This window comes from Neoarius graeffei, chromosome 15, assembly GCF_027579695.1.
Source record: "Neoarius graeffei isolate fNeoGra1 chromosome 15, fNeoGra1.pri, whole genome shotgun sequence".
Taxonomy (NCBI): Eukaryota; Metazoa; Chordata; class Actinopteri; order Siluriformes; family Ariidae; genus Neoarius; species Neoarius graeffei.
Window position 1 is genome coordinate 7,851,162 of NC_083583.1, and position 16,026 is coordinate 7,867,187.

At 41.7% G+C, this 16,026-nt stretch overlaps 1 protein-coding gene across 1 annotated transcript in view; it reads left to right on the forward strand.

Moving 5' to 3' along the window:
• Positions 1-16,026, forward strand: part of LOC132899782 (polyamine-modulated factor 1-binding protein 1) — a 298,473-nt gene that overhangs the window by 225,273 nt on the left and 57,174 nt on the right. The window contains 3 exon segments of the mRNA XM_060941901.1: positions 2,867-2,989; positions 6,617-6,722; positions 12,521-12,678. Of these exon segments, the coding sequence (XP_060797884.1) occupies positions 2,867-2,989; positions 6,617-6,722; positions 12,521-12,678 (387 nt within the window).

The following is a 16,026-nucleotide window of genomic DNA, read 5'->3' on the forward strand; positions in this document are numbered from 1 at the left end:
TTTAACATAATACCAAGTTACAAATGAGGCTGAAATTGAAATATAACTTGTACAAGCAAAGCGTCTGGGCTTCATGATGTGCAAAGCAGTGTTCTGAGAAACTTCAAATTGGATGAATTCTATAAATGTGCGCACTCTAAATCACTACAAGGTGTCCCAAACTTTGACTCCAAATGGATATTAGGAATTTTCTGCAACCCCAAGATCTTAACTATATGTGAACATTTTATAATGTCAGTAGCTTATACATGTACTGTACGTGTAACATACACGCACTGACTGGCCACTTTAATAGGAACTTGTTCTTGATTCTAAGACCCCGTCCACACGTAGCCGGGTATCTGCTAAATGGAAGATATTTTTCTACGTTTTGGCCTGTCATCCACATGAAAACACATCAAAAACGAATATTTAAAAAAACTCCGGGCAAAGTGAAGATTTTTGAAAACTCCGTGTATGCCTTTTCGTGTAGACAGAGATAACCGGAGTTTTGCGTTTTAGAACGTCACAATCTGTGCCAAAAAAATGACAACAAATCTGCCCTGACGTCAAACGTGTGACCTTTGTTTACTGCAGAAGCCAGATTAAGCATGGACAAAGAGTAATGGATCGGAGTAGTGCCTTGAAAGCGTTAATTATTGTGCAGGTGCTATTTACATGTTTAATTTTAGAAGCCCAACTACTGACAAGATTCCCAATCAACGTTTTCTTGCGTCTTTTGAAGTTTATACTCCAAAATTGTGTTTAGAAGCAATTCTGTCTCCAAGTCTGTCCAGACGAACGAGCTTGGCGCCATGTTTTATGTTTAGGCGGAAGTGACGCCAACAGAGGGCTATTCTGATGTGATTAGGGGGTAGGATTTGGGGAAATAATGCAATCTACAGGTTTGGAATGCTTATGAATGTGATTGAAAACGCAGATGTTCGGTTATGTGTGGAAGGGATTTTTTTCGAAGACGAGGTGGTGTGGATAAAACATTTTTATAAACGGAGGGGGGGAGAATGTTCGGTTTTAAAAATACCCGGCTACGTGTGTACATGGCCTCAGATTCCTGTTCTTGGCTGCAGGAGTGGAACCCAATGTGGTTTTCTGTTGCATGCTGAGATGCTTTTCTGCTCACCACGGTTGTAAAAAGTGATTATATGAGTTACTATATAAGTGATTCCACGCTTATGGGGACATGAACTTATTTTTAAAAATTCACCTAAAACCATTTCTTTTTTTTACCATCAGGTCACAAAACATGTAATCTTTAATGAATGATATGTTAAAAGATAACTTTAATTTTCTGAGATGTAATAAAAACATATTTATATGCTAAAGTCAGAACGTAACAGAAGTGTTGTGGACATATATATTCTCAATTTTAACAATGTAGAATTACTTTTTGAAACATAGGAAGGTGATGTTTTAGCAAATATAATTAATAAACATGTGTAGTAGAATAAACATACACATTCTTTCAATAAGATTAACATGGTATATAGCTAGACTGTAATTAATTTGTAACAGACGCGAGATGGACAGTCGTAACAGAAGTAATGTAACAGACATCATTTTGGAACTCATAGGCTTTGGCATATAAATATGTTTTTATTACATCTCAGAAAATTAAAGTTATCTTTTAACATATCATTCATTAAAGATTACATGTTTTGTGACCTGATGGTAAAAAAAGAAATGGTTTTAGGTGAATAAGTTCATGTCCCCATTTCAGTACCCATAAGCGTGGAATCACTCATATCCTTCCTGGCTTGAACCAATTTGACCATTTTCCTCCGACCTCTCTTATCAGCACGGCGTTTGTTTCCACCCACAGAACTGTCACTCACTCAACTCCAATTTTTTATGTTTTTCGCACCATTCTTTATAAGACTGTTTGTTTGTTCGTTGTGCGTGAAAACCCCAGGAGATCAGCAGCTTCTGAAATATTCAAACCAGTCCATCTGGCTCAAACCAACACCCATACCACAGTGAAAGAGTGTCATACTTTGATATCGCAATTTTTCCCATTCTGATGTTTGAACATCGTGAACGTTAACTGAAGCTCTTGGTTTGTATCTGCGTGATTTTCTGAATCATGCTGCTGTCAAGGGATCGACTGATGAGAGAACTGTATCAAAGGTGGGTGTAGGGGTGTTTCTAATAAAGTGGCCGGTGAGTGTATATGCTACTGCCTGATGTTTTGGCAGGTCACCGCCAAAACATTCTTCTTCATCAGGTTTCCAAAATGAACTGTAAAACGTTTGACATTGATTTTATTATTCAGAGTGACCTTGAACAAACCGAACAGTTCTTTCGGTCTTAAAACTTTGCTGTCGTCATGATTGCTGTCATGAGCTGCGCCTCCAGAACGCTGGTACGCAGAACAGAGCTTTCGGTAAAGTTTGAAGGTGACGTGAGAGGTTTCTAAAATTCAGACACTCAGTGTCATAAGAAAACAGGTTGGTGTTCGTGCTCAATAACGGTCTAGAATAGTACAGAAGTCTGCGATTTGAGACACAGCCGGGAGTAGTACAGTAGATGTGACACTAGTGCAGACTAAAAAAAAAAAAGCAAAAATTAATTTAAACGTGGCTTGTCTGAGCATGACTCCCAGTAACCTTTACAAATATTAGTGCACAAAAATACTCTGACATTTCTAATATCAACTTGTACAATGATTGAATGAAACAAAAGAGGAAATTGGGAGTTTCTCTCGAACCCTGTTTGTAAATCAGGCGACCCCGTTTAAACAGGGTCATTAAAAGTTTATTAAAGGACTTTTCACTTTTTTCTTAACACATACAGATGGACGGGGGAAAAAAACCCTTTAAATATTCATTGAATAAATTCATTAAAATCTGTGATTCTGTCATTTTTCCAGGTGGAAGAGAAGGAGGAGGCAGCGCTGAAGCTCCAGTCTGATTTCTCTCTCTACAGAGCGACTCACATGCACTCCGAGTCAGACTACGAATCCCAAAATTGTCGCATCCGCGAACTGGAACAGGTGACTTCCTCAAACCGAACTCAGACCGTGTGTCACAGTTCTCTCGCTCCATCCCGAGCCCCATCCTGGCAGTCTGCGCCCGGCTCTGTGTGACTAATAGTGTGTTGTGGCAGCATCGTTGAGCTTTAATGGACTGTAGTGGGGCGATCCGTCAGGCTGTCGTATCAGGTGAAGCGGCGGTGTCTTACTGTAGCTGCAGCGCCGCGTCCGCATCAGCGTGATTTAGTGGCCCTCTCCTGCCACCGCTGGCTGATTGATTACCCGCAGGCTGTGCTGACAGCACCCACCATCCACCAGCAACCTTTTAGTGGCATTTTACACACGCTTACAGCCCCTCATTTGGCTATTTATACATCTGTAAGTGGCCATGAAATATAGATTTGTTCTGACGGGTGTCAGCCACCGAACCACAGCCTCCTGACACCTCATTATTTTAATGGGGTAAAATGAGGGAGGGTCACGCATCAACTTCTGCCACGAACATGCCTGCTGTCCATTTCCCCTTCTACTTTTTTTTTTTAACCCCAACTTTTTTTTTTTATTAAGCACTCAGTTCAGAGTTGTTCGCTGTTTTAATCTGCATATGGCAGAAACGCAGTGGGTGGTTCACTCATTCACACACACACACACACTCACTCACATACACTCACTCTCACTCACTCTCACTCTCACTCACTCTCACACACACTCACTCTCACTCACTCTCTCACACACACTCACTCACTCACATACACTCACTCTCACACACACTCACTCTCACTCTCTCACACACACACTTGCTCACTCTCTCACACACACTCACTCACACTTGCTCGCTCTCTCACACACACTCACTCTCACTCTCTCTCTCTCTCTCTCACACACACACACACACACACTCACACACACACTTGCTCGCTCACTCACTCTCTCGCACACACTCACTCACTCATACTCACTCACTCTCTCACACACACTCTCTCACTCACTCACACACTCTCATACTCACTCTCTCTCACACACACACACACTCTCTCACTCACTCTCACACACTCACTCACTCACTCACTCACTCACTCACTCACTCACTCACTCACACATACTCTCTCACACTCACTCACTCACACACACACTTGCTTGCTCTCTCACTCTCTCACACACATACTCTCTCACACACTCTCACTCACTCACACACTTGCTCGCTCACTCACTCTCTCACACACACTCTCACTCACTCACTCACTCACTCACTCACTCTCACCCACTCACTCACTCACTCACTCACTCACACGCACGCACACTCACTGACTATCACACACTCACATAATCACACACGCAAATAATTACGCACACACATTCACAATCTCACACACTCATTCTCACACTCACTCACATAATCACACAATTATGCACACATTCACAATCTCACACTCACATAATCACACATGCACACAATTATGCACACTCAATCACACACACACAATTACACACACTCATTCACACTCACTCACATAATCACACACGCACACAATTACACACACACTCATTCACACTCACTCACAATCACACGCACACAATTACACACACACTCATTCACACTCACTCACATAATCTCACACACACAATTACACGCACGGACACACACGCACACACAATCTCTCATACACTCACACTCACATAATCACACGCACACAATTACGCACACACATTCACAATCTCACACACTCGTTCTCACACACTCACGTAATCACACACACAATTACGCACATATTCACAATCTCGCACAGTCACAATCACACGCACACAATTACGCACACATTCACAATCTCGCACACACTCACTTACACACACTCACATAATCATGCACACACATTCTCACTCACATAATCACACACGCACACAATTACGCACTCACTCACATAATCACGCACACAATTACGCACTCACTCACAATCACACATGCACACAATTACGCACACACTCTCGCGCGCACACACACTCATAATCACACGCGCACAATTACGCACACATTCACAATCTCAGACACTCACACACACTCACTCACATAATCACACATGCACACAATTACGCGCAAACATTCACAATCTCTCACACACTCACATAATCACACATGCACACAATTACGCGCAAACATTCACAATCTCTCACACATTCATTCTCACATGCTCACATAATCACACATGCACACAATTACGCGCACACATTCACAATCTCACACGCACTCATTCACACTCACTCACTTAGACACGCACACAATTACGCTCACGCACACACTCGCTCACATAATCACACGCACACAATTACGCACACAATTACGCTCACACACTCATTCACACTCACTCACACAATCACACACTCACTCATGCACTCCCTCTTTCTGTCACGGTCAGTCTGTCCTTTTTTCTGTCTGTCTCCCCCACAATCTTGCTTTCTCTCTCTGTTACTGTAACTCTTTTTTTCACTGTACTCTTTCTCACTGTCTCTCTTGTTCTTACTCTCTTTCTTTGTCTCTCTGTTTCTCTCTTGCTGTCTCACTCTTTTGCTTGCTCTCATTCTCTCGCTTTCTCTTTTGCTTGCTCTCTCCCACTCTCTTTCGCTTGCTCTCCCTCTCACTTTCTTTCACTTGCGCTCATGCTCTCTTTCTGTCTCTCTCTCACTGTCTCTCTTGCTCTTTCGCTTGCTCTCTGTCTCCCTCTCTCTCTCACTCTCTTTCGCTTGCTCTCTCACTGTCCCTCTCGCTTTCTCTTTCACTTGCTCTCGCTCTGTCTCTCACTGTCTCTCTCGCTCTCTTTCGCTTGCGCGCTCTCTCTCTCTCAGAACAGTATGTCCCAATTTCAGTGACTTATAAGATTGATTTATTAATAAGTTTACATTTGAATATTAATGAGCCTGTAGTGTTATAACTGCCCCACACAGGGGGGACATTTTATCACACATTTCACTCTTTCACATTTGTTCTCATTCACTTCCTTGCATTTTCTATTCTCTGGTCTTTTACCTGAAATCCACCTTTAATGATTGAAATAACATTTGTTAATTTTTCAAACTTAATTAGCTAATTGATACACAATTTAGAATTGATGTGATTTGGTAAGTATTTCATAGGCGATGCATCGATCAAGCAACTCGAGGATAATTTAGGAAATGTGTGTCTTGTTTTAGTAATAGGATTATATGACAATAATAATAATAATAATAATTTACAGGCAGGATAAATTAGCCGAACAAGTGGAAAAGGGTTAGTGAAAGTTTTTGAAAGCAGAAAGGTTTTTATATCCTTCTGAAAAATGGAAATGAACAGGGCGATGGTGGGTTATACACACATCTGACACGACACACATGAGCTCCAGGTTGGCGTTATAGTTAGTAGATGGGACACGTATGCTTCCTGGTCTCGTCATCAGATTTAAGGTGACAACTGTCAGGAAGTCGGTGCGTGTATGTGTGGGACGTTTTGCATGTGCAGTGGACACGAAGTGAGAGGAGAAGTGAGGTGGAGCGACGGCCTGAGGGCGGTGGGGGTGTGGTGTGTTTCACTGCTCTTGTGCCTCGAGCTTCTCTGCCCCTCCTTGAGGCACGGGTACAGATGTGTGACGTGTGTGTGTGTGTGTGTGTGTGTCCGTCCAGGCGCTGTCCCAGGCCCTGGAGCACTCTGGAACCTGTCACTCCGAGCTGGAGAAGCTCAAAGAGGAATCTCAGGTGCAGAGGCAGCTCAGAGATGGCAGCCTGGCGGGTGAGTGCATCTTCCTGCTCTCCGTCTGCCAACCATCTTCCAAACGCTTTTCCATCCTTCCTTCAGCAGCTCATGCTTCTGACCGCTTCTAATTGGCCTCTTCTAAACGGTTCCTAAACAGTCATTCTTTTTGTTCCTCTGGAAATGTCTTAAAGGCTCTGTGTAGGTCGTCATGGAGTCCAGGTTACTAATCAGACAACAGTCGTGAGAATTCAGCTGGTTGTTGATATTATAATTAACAATTATTCGCCAAAGGTGAAATGAATATCGGTGAATAATAACTGAGATGAAGTCGAGATTATTCACCAGTATTCACTGAGCCAGAGGTGCAGAATTGTTTTAGTATAAGTACACAGGTGATTTATTTTAAAAAATAAAATTGAAAAAAATCATATTTTAAAAAATAATTTATTTCAAACTTCAAAAGCAGCATGTAAATGTAATAACTTTGCGGCGCAGACTTGTCACTTATTTACGCCGAGTCACATAAAATACTTTGTTTTGAAATCAGTAAAATAAATCACAACACCACCTTACCTTTGAATAGTTTTAGACCAAACTTCGGAGCATCTTTAGTGCTTTTAGGAACAGCATTTTCTTCCATCATTGTAATTCTTCCTCACTTATGGTGACGAAGCAATTGGACGCCGTTTTGCTGAGTCACTCGAGGTGATTATCGAGAAATGGTCCGAATCTCTTGACCGATCAGCACGCATGATTTCCTATAATAACCTGCATCTTTATAGTAATTGCTTTTATTGGTTTAATTAAATATTATTCGACCACCTTTACATTATTTCAGTATATTTTATTTTTGGTTTCTGCTTTTTTTTCTACCTGTCTCTATCTCTCTTTCACTCACTCACTCACTCACTCACTCACTCACTCACTCACTCTGTCTGTCTCCTTGTTTCTGTTTGCCTTTCTCTCTCTCTCTCTCTCTCTCTCTCTAGCTGTGTTTTAAATAATCTGCTTAATGTGCAACTTGAAAATTGCAAACCAAAAAACCAGTAACAGAAATGCATGAATTAAAAAAAAAAAAAACCAAAACCTCAAATATTGCAAAAAGATGTTTATGCTCGATTGAGGTGGCTTTTCAGACAATTAAATAAATGAAACAAAGCAACATTTCACAAAATTGAAATCGAGGAAGTCACATGATGTGAAGAGCAAATAAAATGCTACCTATCTGAAAAAAGAAAGAAAACCCAACTTCAGTCATTTAACATGACTTCACAGAAACACACATTATTTGCCATAAGTTTTGTTGAAAGTTTTAAAAATATCACTTCTGTTTTGCGCAGAGCTGCAATGAAAACCCGGCTACTGTCTCTCTCTCTCTCTCTCTCTCTCTCTCTCTCTCTCTCTCTCTCTCTCTGGCTTCTTGCGTCACTCTCGCACTCTCTCCATCTCTCATTTTCCGTCTGTCTCTCACTCTCTCTCCCATGACGTACTTTCAACAGAAATGTAGAATCAGATCATTTTTAATCGTGATTAAATTTTAGTAATGGAAATACAATAACGAAGATATTTCAGCGCCAAATACATTTTTTTTTCCTGAGAGTTCAATGAAACTGCATCAGCAATGATGTCACCGTTCTCCCTCAGAGATTCAGAAGTGCTGAAACCCTGCAGTCATGAACAGAATGTTTTGTTCTTAAAATTAATTGCACAAGATACAACCCCGATTCCAAAAAAGTTGGGACAAAGTACAAATTGTAAATAAAAACGGAATGCAATGATGTGGAAGTTTCAAAATTCCATATTTTATTCAGAATAGAACATAGATGACATATCAAATGTTTAAACTGAGAAAATGTATCATTTAAAGAGAAAAATTAGGGGATTTTAAATTTCATGACAACAACACATCTCAAAAAAGTTGGGACAAGGCCATGTTTACCACTGTGAGACATCCCCTTTTCTCTTTACAACAGTCTGTAAACGTCTGGGGACTGAGGAGACAAGTTGCTCAAGTTTAGGGAGAGGAATGTTAACCCATTCTTGTCTAATGTAGGATTCTAGTTGCTCAACTCTCTTAGGTCTTTTTTGTCGTATCTTCTGTTTTATGATGCGCCAAATGTTTCCTATGGATGAAAGATCTGGACTGCAGGCTGGCCAGTTCAGTACCCGGACCCTTCTTCTACGCAGCCATGATGCTGTAATTGATGCAGTATGTGGTTTGGCATTGTCATGTTGGAAAATGCAAGGTCTTCCCTGAAAGAGACGTCGTCTGGATGGGAGCATATGTTGCTCTAGAACCTGGATATACCTTTCAGCATTGATGGTGTCTTTCCAGATGTGTAAGCTGCCCATGCCACACGCACTACTGCAACCCCATACCATCAGAGATGCAGGCTTCTGAACTGAGCGCCGATAACAACTCGGGTCGTCCTTCTCCTCTTTAGTCCGAATGACACGGCGTCCCTGATTTCCATAAAGAACTTCAAATTTTGATTCGTCTGACCACAGAACAGTTTTCCACTTTGCCACAGTCCATTTTAAATGAGCCTTGGCCCAGAGAAGACGTCTGCGCTTCTGGATCATGTTTAGATACGGCTTCTTCTTTGAACTATAGAGTTTTAGCTGGCGACGGCGGATGGCACGGTGAATTGTGTTCACAGATAATGTTCTCTGGAAATATTCCTGAGCCCATTTTGTGATTTCCAATACAGAAGCATGCCTGTATGTGATGCAGTGCCGTCTAAGGGCCCGAAGATCACGGGCACCCAGTATGGTTTTCCGGCCTTGACCCTTACGCACAGAGATTCTTCCAGATTCTCTGAATCTTTTGATGATATTATGCACTGTAGATGATGATATGTTCAAACTCTTTGCAATTTTACATTGTCGAACTCCTTTCTGATATTGCTCCACTATTTGTCGGCGCAGAATTAGGGGGATTGGCGATCCTCTTCCCATCTTTACTTCTCAGAGCCGCTGCCACTCCAAGATGCTCTTTTTATACCCAGTCATGTTAATGACCTATTGCCAATTGACCTAATGAGTTGCAATTTGGTCCTCCAGCTGTTCCTTTTTTGTACCTTTAACTTTTCCAGCCTCTTATTGCCCCTGTCCCAACTTTTTTGAGATGTGTTGCTGCCATGAAATTTCAAATGAGCCAGTATTTGGCATGAAATTTCAAAATGTCTCACTTTCGACATTTGATATGTTGTCTATGTTCTATTGTGAATACAATATCAGTTTTTGAGATTTGTAAATTATTGCATTCCGTTTTTATTTACAATTTGTACTTTGTCCCAACTTTTTTGGAATCGGGGTTGTATTAGACCATACACATGATGTATAGTTTGGAGATAATGCTGAACGTTTCTGTTGTTTTAGACCTGGATTACACTCAGTTACCAAAGAAAAGACATTTCTTACAATTCTAACAACATACACTCACTGGCTACTTTATTAGGAACACCCATCCATACACCTGTTTCATGCGGTTCTCTACTCAGCCAATTCCTCGACAGCAGCACAATGATTTTATGAATCACGCAGACGCAAATCAAGAGCTTCAGTTAATGTTTACAGTGTTCAAACATCTCATCTCATCTCATTATCTCTAGCCGCTTTATCCTGTTCTACAGGGTCGCAGGCAAGCTGGAGCCTATCCCAGCTGACTACGGGCGAAAGGCGGGGTACACCCTGGACAAGTCGCCAGGTCATCACAGGGCTGACACATAGACACAGACAACCATTCACACTCACATTCACACCTACGCTCAATTTAGAGTCACCAGTTAACCTAACCTGCATGTCTTTGGACTGTGGGGGAAACCGGAGCACCTGGAGGAAACCCACGTGGACACGGGGAGAACATGCAAACTCCACACAGAAAGGCCCTCGCCGGCCCCGGGGCTCGAACCCAGGACCTTCTTGCTGTGAGGCGACAGCGCTAACCACTACACCACCGTGCCGCCCCATGTTCAAACATCAGAACGTGAAAAATTGTGATCTCAAAGTGTGATTTTCTTTCACTGTGGCATGGGTGTTGGTTTGAGCCAGATGGACTGGTTTGAGTATTTCAGAAACTGCTGATCTCCTGGGGTTTTCACACACAACAGTCTCTAGAGTTTACACAGATAGAATGGTGCGAAAAACAAAAAACACCGAGTCAGTGAGCAAGAGTTCTGTAGGTGGAAACAAACACCTTGTTGGTCAGAGGAAAATGGACAGATTGGTTCGAGCTGCCAGGAAGGATACAGTAACTCATATTGGGTTTTTTTTTGCGGTCCGGTTTCCATCAAATCCTGCGCTCTGATTGGCTGGCGAGCGGGTCCATATCCTACGATATGGACCCCAGTTACGGACCTCTGGCAACTTGCTCGTTCACAACAAACAAACAAACATAGTAGCAATTTTTGTCAACATTTATTTTCGCATTTCTCAGGAAAATAGCATTAATTTTACAGCATGGATAGCGATAACGACAGTGTTCACATTGAAAGCGAGTTTTACTACCCTGAGGAAGAAGAAATAAAAAAACATTTCAGGAGAAAGCTAAAAACCTGTAACTGTTGCTAACGCCGAGCAAAAACATGGCTGAATCCTGAATGACTCAATTCTGTATAAATAGGGGACTACATAGGCAGCAAAATGTATTTTTTTTTCCTGCCATGGAAGTGCACTTGTATACCGAGGAGGAAGCAATTTGCATTACAGCCGTGAATGAGGATTCAAAATGGCGGCTTGGCTCGGTTTTCCCTTTCGGGCGCTCTCGTTTTCTGTTAGAATTTGGTAAAGAAAAAAATAAATATATTATTTACCAGCTTAAGGTCGGTCTGTATGGTGAAATACCGTGACCTCGGCCTTGAATACTGACCTCGGCCCAGAGGGCCTCGCTCAGTACTTTCAAGACCTCGGTCACGGTATTTCACCATACGGACCTCCCAACTGGGAAATAACATAGATTTATTTTTTCGCGGTCCGATTTCCATCAAATCGTGCGCTCTGATTGGCTCGTGAACGGTCCAGAATCCTACAATACAGACCCCGGTTACGGACCTTTGGCGACCCATTCATTCACAACAACAACAAACATAGTAGCAATTTTTTTGTCAACATTTATTTTCGCATTTCTCAATATAATAGCATTAATTTTACAGCATGGATAGCGATAACGACCGTGGTCATGGCGAAAGCGAGTTTTACTACCCTGAGGAAGACGAAATAAAAGAAAACATTTCAGGAGAAAGCTGAAAACCTCTAACTGTTCCTAACGCCGAGCAAAAACATGGCTGAATCCTCAATGACTCAATTTTGTATCAATAGGGGACTACATAGGCGGCAAAATGTAGTTGTTTTTTTTTTTCCCCCTGCCATGGAAGTGCACTTGTATACCGAGGAGGAAGCCATTTGCATTACAGCCGTGAATGAGGATTCAAAATGGCGGCTTGGCTTGGTTTTGTTTTCCCTTTCGGGCGCTCTCGTTTTCTGTTAGAATTTGGTAAAGAAAAAAATAAATATATTATTTACCAGCTTAAGGTCGGTCTGTATGGTGAAATACCGTGACCTCGGCCTTGAATACTGACCTTGGCCCAAAGGCCTCGGTCAGTATTTTCAAGACCTCGGTCACGGTATTTCACGATACGGACCTCCCAGCTGGTAAATAACATGTATTAATCACTCTTTACAGCTGTGATGAGCAGAAAAGCATCTCAGCATGCAACAGCAGAAGAATACATTGGGTTCCACTCCTGCAGCCAGGAATAAATTCCTATTAAAGTGACCAGTGAGTGTGTATCACAAATTGCAATGCCTTCTGGGTTTGTGTGTGTGTGTGTTAGAGGTGCGAAGGCTGCAGGAGTTGATGAGGAAGCTCCAGGCTGATGCTGTGTGTGAGGCTCAGAGCAGACAGGCTGACGTGGACGCTGTGGAGCTCAGAGTCACCGAACTGGAGGAACAACTAGAGGCAGCTCGTAGGCAGTGTGTACAGAAAGATCAGGTACACACACACACACACACACACACAAACAAACAGTCTGGCTAAGGCTTATAAGCAAGCACAAACAGAGTTTTGACAAGGCCAGCTTTTTCTGTTGCTCTTTGTAGTTGCAAACATCAGCTATATGTTTTATGAAAAATCCTAAACATTCACTACAGGCATTTAATATTACATTCAAGATTAATGTGTTTTAATGACAACAGGCTTTTAAAAAACGTATTATTTGGATTGCATTGGAGTGAAATTCAGTCAAACGTTTACTTGTAATTCATCAGAGATGCAACGTGGCACGTACACTACCGTTCAAAAGTTCGGGGTCACTTTGAAATTTCCTTATTTTTTTTTTTAAACAGAGTTTTTATTGTTTTTTCCAGTTATAAAAGATACAATTTGACATACATTTCAATACAATCCCACCCCACAAACAACCCCACCCCACTGCACCACCACAAATCCATAATACAGCACAGGTTCAATAATAATTGTACATAATTTAAAAAAAATAAAATAAAACAAACAAAATCTCACACACACAAAAAAAGGAGGGGTTACATCTACACATTTAAGATATCTGAGGCATTTAGCTTATCACACATGTTCTGGATCTGCCCAAAATTAACAGAGTTCTGGCAATCTATATTCAAATTCTTTTCTGACCTATTAGGAATACCCATGGAACCTCTTGCCATAACAGCAATTTTTGGTGGAGTACCGCAGGATTTCTGCCCCACTCGACATAGCAAAAACACGATGGCCTTTGCTGTGCTACTGGTTAGAAGACTCATATTGCTTAAATGGAAAGATATATCTCCTCCAACCTTCAATCAGTGGATCAGAGACCTTCTGCACCATTTGACTTTAGAAAAAATCCGCTATGCCACGAGAGGCTGTGCCCTCAATTTCTATACTATATGGCAACCAGTTTTAGATCATGTTGGAATGTCCTTATTTTTGAAAGAAAAGCACTGTTCTTTTCAATGAAGATCACTTTAAACTAATCAGAAATCCACTCTATACATTGCTAATGTGGTAAATGACTATTCTAGCTGCAAATGTCTGGTTTTTGGTGCAATATCTCCATAGGTGTATAGAGGCCCATTTCCAGCAACTCTCACTCCAGTGTTCTAATGGTACAATGTGTTTGCTCATTGCCTCAGAAGGCTAATGGATGATTAGAAAACCCTTGTACAATCATGTTAGCACAGCTGAAAACAGTTGAGCTCTTTAGAGAAGCTATAAAACTGACCTTCCTTTGAGCAGATTGAGTTTCTGGCAGTGGTGTAGTCTACGTGATGCGCAGATATACGCCGTGTGCCCACTGGAAAAGCTCAGCGATTTCCGTATACTCGCTGAAGAGCTCAGTGATTTGCGTATGCGCATACGCCTACCGAAAAATATATTCGTTATTTGAACTGGCCAAACCAACGTCAACATTGTCAGATGAATGTTCCACAGTTCCATTCCTACACTACGTTCAGACTGCAACCTGAAACGACCCATATCCGATTTGTTGTGAAATCCGATTTTTTTGTTAGGCCGTTCACATTACCAATAATATGAGACTTGTATGCGATCTCCAATATGAACGGAAAACGACCCAAAAGTGTCCCGCATGCGCAAATTGACACGTAATAAGCACATCTATGTAATACGTAAACAAAAAAAAAGCGCACTCTTCATGTTTAATGATTTCTTTTGTTTGTTTAATTATCTGGTTAGTGTTAAAGTGTGAGGTCTCGTGTGTGTTTTTGTTTCTGAACTGAAATGAAAACGTGTAGCCTGGTAACGAGGGTTGACTCCTAAATGTCTCTCTAATTTCTGTATAAGTGCACTACATGTTACTAGGAAGTAATGGATTTTTAAACTCTATATAGTGCACTCGAGCTTCAGTAGGCGGTCATTTGGGATACGGCCGCTGTATTACCAAACTCTTAATTCAGGCTTAATAATTTGCACATATTTATTTCGTCATATTAATAAACTTTTTCTACATTTTTATAAATATTTATTTAGATTGTTTATAGCCAGCTGAATTCTGCAACTTCTCTCAGCACTGGCTCAAGGTGCAGAAACACCAGCGCAGTTTGCCGTGGAGATGAGGCGAGACCTGGCGATGTGGTTTTTGTGGCGGCGGCGGAACTCACACAATAATCTGATTAACAGCAGACTAATGAGACCGAAGGTGTCAAATTACTGGAAATTTCCAGAACAATCTTATAATCTTGTAATACAGGATGGTTTAAGTTATAAATCAGTTATAGAAACTGTTTTATTTAATCAGGCTAACAGATTAACATCCAGGTCCCTACCAAATCCACCATTAGCTTGATCAATTCTATTTAAATTCTGAAAACTGTACAAATGTTGTTGTTTTCCACCAAAGAGGCGGGATTAGCCAACGCAGAATAGTGACGTTTGTCTCTTGTTGATGACGTGTAGGTCGCATGAATGTGACCTGTCCGGTCAGACTGCAGTCGCATGTGAAAATAACGGATACGCATCGGAATTAGGACCACATATCCAAGCGGCCTGGGTCGCATGTGAAAAAATCGGATCTGTGTCGTTCAGATTGTCAATAACAAATCGGATACAGGTCGCATATGGGCAAAAAAATCGGATATGGGTCGTTTCAGGGTGCAGTCTGAACGTAGTCCTAGATGTCTGTGTCCACCAAACATGCTTTAGCGCTACAAGCGCCTATTCAATTCAAATCCTATGGGCTTCATTAAGAAGACGCTGACAGAGCCCGACTCAGCACTCAAGGCGTTGCGAGTTGATCCAAGAGCAGAGAATTGACCCTTCCGGGAGCTCCGCCCCCCATAGCAACTGTTGCTATGTCAGTCAAGCCAGCCGTCTGCACTTGTCGTGTATGTAGCCAGTCAAATGAGGTCAGAATGGAGGGGAAAGCATACAGGTCGTCACACCCGTCGCTGTGGGCGGGCCATTGGGGGCAGTGCCCGCCCACCAATATGCGTGGGCCCACCCGGCCCGCCCACCCAAGCCAGATCACAATCACAGATCTCAAATAAATAAATAGATAAATAAAATCCTAATTTAATTTTATTGTACTCGCTTTGGGTTAAAACTTCCAGTGTTGCATAATCACTAAGACATTAAACATATTAAAACTGTGTGAGTTTGTTGGAAAGTTTGGCTACGTAATTACGTCAGTCAGTGTTGCCAAGCAACAATCAGTTACCCGCATTTTTGGGTGGAAAATGAAGCGCGAGTTTGTCAGCAGACAGCAGCTAGTTTCCGCGCTTTCTTAAATATGGATATATGTAATTGGTTCAAAACCCCAACACCGGCAACTTCGGATAAACCAACACATGATGTCGTTGGCAAAGA